The 7,868-nt window shown below is 32.0% G+C and overlaps 1 protein-coding gene across 1 annotated transcript; it reads right to left on the reverse strand.

Moving 5' to 3' along the window:
* Positions 1–328: 328 nt before the first annotated feature.
* Positions 329–4,259, reverse strand: LOC131045177 (receptor-like protein 7). The gene is made up of 2 exons (XM_057978715.1): positions 1,336–4,259; positions 329–595 (listed from the first exon to the last, which is right to left on the reverse strand). The coding sequence occupies exon 1, from the start codon at positions 4,176–4,178 to the stop codon at positions 1,425–1,427; it is 2,754 nt and encodes a 917-aa protein (XP_057834698.1). The 5' UTR covers positions 4,179–4,259; the 3' UTR covers positions 329–595; positions 1,336–1,424.
* Between the last annotated feature and the right edge of the window lie 3,609 nt (positions 4,260–7,868).

Raw genomic sequence — 7,868 nt, forward strand, 5'->3', positions numbered from 1 at the left:
AAGGTTTTCTTATAAGTTATAGATGATCTCTTTATTGATGTTAATCCATCTTCCCCCTGTGCTCCGGCCTCACCTATTTCATTTCGGAAGCTCACATGGCTTGCAATTCCCGATAGATTTAATTTTGTTGGGGATTTTGACCTCTATTACAAACAACCAATTTACTGGGATAAAGAAATTTAAGACTAAATGATCTGAAAAACGTCAACAACATTTGCAAAACCTATCCAACAACATTATAGAGGTAAACGAAACAGTATGCATACAAAACTCAAAAAGATTTACATGGCAACCCTTATGGGAGTGAAATATCCTTAATAAATAATTTCAGATTTATATGCAAACTTTGAAAAAATTAAAAACCAGATAGCAAGTCCAGAACTCTTACACAAACAACAAGAATACCACAACAACAAACTCAAGACACACATATATGGAAATCTTAATCCACAGAATAGTGCAGAATAGCTTCAATAGTTTAGGGGACTTAAGAATAAATATCTCAGCAAAACATTAAATATGTATATCTTCTGTGCGTCAGCCTTTCTTTTCATGAATTTGGCATTACCCGTCGATGTCCATTAGCTTTGCTTCCCTGCATAAACCAGCTAACATAGCTTACTTAACAAGCCTGGCCAAGGGTCAAGCCAAACCATTAAAAAGAAATTTCAGATAAAAATTCCCTCCATTACAGAACAAAGAACTTCTCAAAATACTCACGTCAGTAAAGTAATGCTCTTTTCTATAGGCCGCAATGCTGATTTTCTTAGAGCTTAGAAAAGCAGGTTTCGGAATATACAAAATATTACTAATTAAGGAGGCTAATCAGATAGTACTGAATGAGTGGCTCGAGAATATCCTATGCATTCAATATGCACTCAACCTATAAGATCCGTGACAATGTGCATTCAATGAAAAAAGTTCTCTACATTTTTTCAGAATTCAATGAGCATTCGCAATTATGGAAATAGAAAAAAATTATGTTATGGTTGTAAATAATTCAAACTTTCATAAAATAAAGAAAATAAAAAATGAATTATGCAATGACTGTGATCAATAGAATAACAGATAAAAGATTTTTTTCTAATTATAAAAATATGAGTGAAAATTAAAACTGTATTATACTGTAAAATGATTGACCAGCTTATAAAACAGATTGAATCCAACAACGCAAGAACTAATAAAATAACTTTAGAAACATATAAGTATATAATTTTATCCCTTACAATAACCTTTTACACATCAAAATAAATTCTAAACAGTAATTTAAATTACATATATTAGGACGCATTGAAATGTTTACGACATCAGTAGCACCAGCAATTTCTAGCTCACCTCATGCTTACAAAGTTGCAGTGGCCATATACTAAGAGAAATTTTGTCCATATATAGTAACCCAACCCTCTGTATAAAGGTATCTACTTTCACTTATTCCCTGTTATACACCGATCAACAGCTAAAACTGCATCATCATACAAATTGAAGACTCTCTTTCTTATCCTGTTATTGAAACACAATATTCCAATCACAATAGAGAATCCCAAACTATAACTCAATCCAAGTCCGATGGCCCACCCTTTCATTTCAGCATCTGAATTTTCTACACCAATTGTCTCAATACTTGTGCAGTTGTCATATCCAGAAGAGTTGTTGCAGACTGTTGTATTGGTAAATGGAATCTCACTTAGCTTAGGATTGCCTAAGTAGGATGACTCCCCAAAGGTCAGAAACTGCCCTCCGTGGGGTACTTTTCCATCAAGCATGTTGTAAGATAGATTCAAGAACTCCAAATAAGTCAGCAACTGAAGTTCCAAGGGAATTTTGCCATTCAACCTGTTTATCGAGAGGTCCAGAGACTCTAGCTGATCCATGTCTCCCAATGTTTTTGGGATTGGGCCACTGAGATGATTCCTTGAAAGGTTAAGGACTATCAAGCCCTTAAGGGATCCCATTTTGAGAGGAATGTTCCCCGATAAATTGTTATTTGAAAGATCAATACATTTAAGAATGAAAAGAACTTTCACAAACTCACCATCCCCACCTTTCCACGACATTACAATTTTATTTGTATATATTGCACCATCTAAAGTATATTTTTCCAAATGGTTTGGATTACTCTGTGATTCATTGACCATTGCAAGCAAGTTTGTAAGGTTGCTCGGAATAGGTCCTGAAAGGCGGTTGTGTGAAAGGTCCAGAATTTGAAGATTTGAAAGGTCGATCACCTGGCGTGGGACACTGCCATGGAAATGATTAGACCTTAACACCAACACGTGCAGTTGTGATAGCTTCCCAATCCAATGGGGAATGGTGCCTTGTAACTTGTTATTTCCCAAATCCAATACTTGCAGAGTGTGGCATTTTGAAAGCGAAGACGGAAGAAGTCCTCTCAACTTATTACCAGCGAGCTTCAATGTATTAATCTCTTTCAGGTTGCCCCATTCTGCTGGCATTTTACCTTCTAGATGATTTTCCGCCAAATCTAGAACATTGAGAGAAGAACATTTCCTTATCAAATGGGGAGGAATCATATTGCTCAGCATATTACTTGACAGGTCAAGAACCTGCAACTCTGGAGTGCAAATAGAATCTGGAATGGCTCCACTGAGATTATTCCTAGACAAGGATAAATACCACGAATTTGAAAGATATGCACCCGTATCAGCAGGAATAGAACCATTAAACTGATTCCCCGACAGGTCCAAAAGATGAGCATCAGGAGGAAGAGGAAGAGGACCTTCTAAGCTGTTATTGTGCAAATCCAGATACATAAGAGTCATGGATGTTAGACTAGATGGCAGAGAACCTGTTAATTGGTTACAGCTAAGGTTCAAATAATAAAGACTGGTTAAGTCCCAAATCCAGGACGGAATATCTGTTGCAATTCTGTTAGCGGATAGGTCCAGCTCTATCATGCCATATTGGGTTACTAGAAACGGTGGAATTCTATCTAAATTGCAGGAAGATAATCGCAGAGCCTGGAGGTTTCTAAACTGTGGGATCCAGGGTGAATCACTACTCACGGTTAGGTGATTATTGGAAAGGAACAGATATTCAAGTCTAGTTAGATTATCTAAGAGAGAAAGGGATATGGAACCACTTAACCCATTAGAGTCCAGCCAAAGGTGTTTTAAGCTAACAAGATCTGAAATTGTGCGAGGAATTGCTCCATTAAATTGGTTGTAACTGAGGTCAAGATATGAAAGGGAAGAAAGTGATCCCAACGAAGGTGGGATTGATCCTCTTAAGTTGTTGTGGGACAGATCCAAAGAAAAAAGTTTAGAGAGATTGGCGATGGACAGAGGAATTTTACCTTCAATTCTAGTATTGAACAGATGAAGACTCTCCAAGGATGAAACGTTCCCTATAGCAGATGGAATTTCACCCTCCACAGCTGTCCGTGAAAGAATAATTCTAGTCAGTGATGGTGAAATTTGTTGTCCAATAAAAGAAATGTCTCCTCCAAGATTGTAATTGTCAGAAAGATCAAGTGAGAGCAAGTGGGCAGTCACATTTTCAAACCAAGCAGGTATTTGGGCTAACAAAGAATTCCTTGAAAGATCGAGATGAAGGAGAGAAGTGAGTTTGACAAGGGAATTGGGAATTGGTCCGCTAAGCCCACACCCAGACATGCTGAGTTCTTGAAGGTTCCGTAGACTGCCAACAGCTTCGGCGCTCTCCTTGCCTACAGAGATATTTAGTCCATCCAGAACGAGGTATTCCAAGCTCACTAGATTTGATAAGCTTTCCAAACTCACATAAAATTCATTTGCATCACCAGCATCTGACAAAGCAAGAAAACTGAGTTTCTTCAACATTCCAATATGGGGAGTGATGTTACCTTGAAAGTAGTTATCACTGAGATCGAGGTGCTCTAACTCTGCAAGCTCAAACAGCGATGAATGGATGTCACCCTCCAAATTGTATCCATTCAAATCGAGTAGAGAAACATGGCCTGTGCCGAAGTTACAGCCAACTCCACTCCAAGTGCAGCAATTCAATCCGTGCCAGGAACTAAGCCTTTTATCCTCATCTGCAAGATCTGCCTTAAAATCCAGGAGAACATTTCTGTCGGTTAGCGGGCACGCCATTGTAGGATAGGCGATCAAACATAAGAGGCCGCATGATATTGTAATGATTGCAAGTGCAACTTTGCTATATGAAACCGTAGCTTCCATATCTTTCGCAAAATAAAATGCGTATATCTATGCTTTCAATAAAAAGAATTGATCAGAGATCAGGTAAGAAAAAAGCTAAAGAAATCCCTTGGTTCGCTTAAACATCTTTGTGTTGGGATTGCCGTGTATTATTGAACGACTGGAAAAGGTAACCGCAGTAAATTTTGTCATATCCCGGGTCCCTGCCATTGAATGCATGGAAAAGTACAGTAATTAATTTTGTCGGATCTTCTGTATACAACTGAATGAATGGAATCGTCATCTTTTGTCTACAATTAATGAAAGGAAAATGGTCCTTACACGTTCACTAAATAATTATTATGCCTGAGCAAGTGGAAATGTTGTGGTCTCACGTCCACTCAATCACTTCTACCATCTTCTATGCATTACTCGATGAGTGTAACAGTAGGGTAATGGCTACGCAGGGGGCAAAATGGCCCGCCCATGCCATGCCTTTTCTATGCCCCTCATGCCATCAGGCCAATCATTCCCAAGCCCGTTAATTTTTTTTTCTGTTAAAATCTAAAATATTAGCTGCTCCCTCTGTCCGCCAGATTACTTGATTTGTGCAATTTGTCCTGTCAACGTTTGGATCAAGAGACGTTGGTAGTTGCAGGACAGGAGACCGTAAATGTTGCATCTCGCTCTAAGAGTTTTTACTTTTGTATAACACTCGAAATCCCTAATTTTTTTATAATAATTTATATATTTAAATTTTTTATTTATTTTAATAGAAAATATATTACAATATATAATTAATTGTAAGATATATTATATGTAAATTTTAATAATATTATTTTAAAAAAATTTAAATAGTGATATAAGTAAATAATAGTTTATTTTTTAAATTAAAATAATTAATAGATTTTAATATAAAAATTAAATACGTAAATTTAAAATTAAAAATAGTTAAATTATTTTAACATAAGAAATAACTATATGACTGTATCGTTAAAAAAAATGCAGTTTGATATATATTACCATCCAAATCAATAGTAAGTATCCAATTATTTCTTAATGTTAAAATCATTTAATTATTTTTTATTTTAAAATTACTTATTTATTTCTTATATTAAAATCAAATAATTATTTTAATTTAAAAAGTAAATATATTTGGAAAAAATAAACTATTTTTTAAGTTAGGTAATCATATAGTTATTTCTTATGTTAAAATCATTTAAATTAAAATAATTAATTGATTTTAATATAAGAAATAAATAAATAATTTTAAAATAAAAAATAATTAAATGATTTTAACATAAGAAATAACTATACGATTTTAACCTAACAAATAACTAAGTGATTTTAACATAGAAAATAAAAATTATTTATATATAAATTTTAATAATATTATTTTAAAAACATTTAAATACTAAATAATAGTTTATTTTTTCTAAATATATTTACTTTTTAAATTATTAAAAATTTATAATAATATTATTAAAATTTATATATAAGTAACAAATAACTAAGTGATTTTAATCATATATGTTAAAATCATTTAGTTATTTCTTATGTTAAAATCATTTAAAATAATTAATAGATTTTAATATAAAAAATAAATAAGTAAATTTAAAATAAAAAATAGTGAAATTATTTTAACATAAAAAATAACTATATGACTGTATCATGCTATCAAAATCAATAGTAAGTATCTAATTATTTCTTAATGTTAAAATCATTTAATTATTTTTTATACATACAATATATATCTTACAATTAATTATATATTGTAATATACTTTCTATTAAAATAAATTAAAAATTTAAACATATAAATTATTATAAAAAAAATTACATCTGGTTTCGAGTGTTATACCAAAGTAAAAACTCTTCGAGCAAAATGCAACATTTACGGTGTCCTGTCATGCAACTAAGGTGCAACATTTATGGTGTCCTGTCCTGCAACTACCAACATCTCTCGCAGGACAGATTGCACAAAGCAAGTAATCTGGCAGACAGAGGGAGTGGCTAATATTTTAGATTTTAACTGATAAAAAAATTAACTGACGGATGTGACGGATTGTACGGGCTTGAGAGTGATTGCCCTGACATGAGGGACATGTAGAAGGCATGGCATGGGCGGACCATTTTGTCCGCTGCGTAGCCATTGCCGAAAAGTAGTAGTCTCACACCGACGCAATAATCTTCTACAAAATTCCTTATAAAGGTGTAACAGTGGGCACTGGGTCAATGGGAATGTAGGTAAGTTGTGGGATGGTCAGGCATATTAAATTCTGGGTCCTCCTTTACACTCATTCCATATAAAGACGTTTTTAAATTTTCATATTATTAAGTTTACAAAGAATTCTCTTGTTGACCATAATTTATTTAAAATATGGTGGATTAACTATTTTGATAGTAAATCTCATATTTTTCAAAGTGATTTATTTTAGTGTTTGGAATGAAATAATTAATTTTGAGTTTCAAAATTAGGATGCTATTAATTCATGTCAATGTAGGAACAAATGTATTCATTTCAATGAACATATAAGATTAAAAAAATTTAGCATGTATTTAATATTTTCTATTTTAAATAATTCTTTAATATCATTTATTTCTCTTTTTATTGATATATATTGGAAATAGTTAGTTCAAATATCAAAATTTTCATTTAAAAAAATGATGTGTTAAAATATGTATATGTCATCAATTTTGATCTTATTGTGTATTTTTTGTTTGCCAAAAATAAATTGTGATTCAATTTTTATAAACAATGTAATTCTATAAATCTGTGGTTGAATTGTAAACCCTATTAATGCCTTGAATGATAATGTATCTATCATAAATTTTGACCTTATTGTATATTTTTTGATTGATTGGTTTTAGAAATGGTAATTGCAAAAATAAATTGTCATTTTATTTTAATAAAATGTAATTCATTGAGTGTTTGGTTGAATTGTCAACCCTATTAATTATTTGAAAGACTATAAATAGTGTTATAGATATGATATGGTTGGCAAAATAATTTAATTGGAAAGGTATTCTTACCTACAATTTAATAATTTGAAAGCTATTTCTACCTATAATTTAATGATATGGCCATAGCTTGTCAAGCAACTTAATAAATATCTTTAAATACTAATTGTTTATTTGGAATTTGTTGTAAGCCAAAATTCTAAGAAGCCATTCGGATTTGGTTGTGGTGTGTTCATAGAAAGAGAAGTCATTTGGTCCTCTTCATATATATAGTGTTTTGTTTTTAATGTTTATATATGTTTATTTGTGTATCATCTTTTTGAATTTTGATTCTCAAAGGATAAAACTAAAAAAAATTATTCCCTTGTCTTTGGACTATTTAAAAAATAGCCTTCTTACAAATTATTATGAAAACCCCTATTTTTGGTCTTAATCATCATTGTAAAGATATAATTGCAAGTCCTTGAGTCCATATAGAAGCATATAGTAGTTGCAATTAATAAGGTTGTAAATCACTTTGTACTAGTCTTCAACTTACATAGTTTTCCCCTCCCACTTACTATTAGATAATATTTTGTTATTGATCAATGTCAAGTAACTATTAGTTCTTTTATAATGGGTGTACAATTAGGTGAAGTTTTATCAATACAATAAAAATAAAATAAAAAATTTTATACAAGCATTTCTAGTGTTTGCATAGTATCAATAAATAATTTAACTATAGTCATCAACTACTCTACCTAGAAATAAATATCCACAGGAAACTCACACA

The sequence above is a fragment of the Cryptomeria japonica genome, unplaced genomic scaffold (genome assembly GCF_030272615.1).
Source record: "Cryptomeria japonica unplaced genomic scaffold, Sugi_1.0 HiC_scaffold_627, whole genome shotgun sequence".
In the NCBI taxonomy this organism is placed as follows: domain Eukaryota; kingdom Viridiplantae; phylum Streptophyta; class Pinopsida; order Cupressales; family Cupressaceae; genus Cryptomeria; species Cryptomeria japonica.

Bases quoted from the DNA above. Each gene is read 5' to 3' on its own strand.
- LOC131045177 (XM_057978715.1), bottom strand. From the start codon at position 4,178: ATGGAAGCTACGGTTTCATATAGCAAAGTTGCACTTGCAATCATTACA.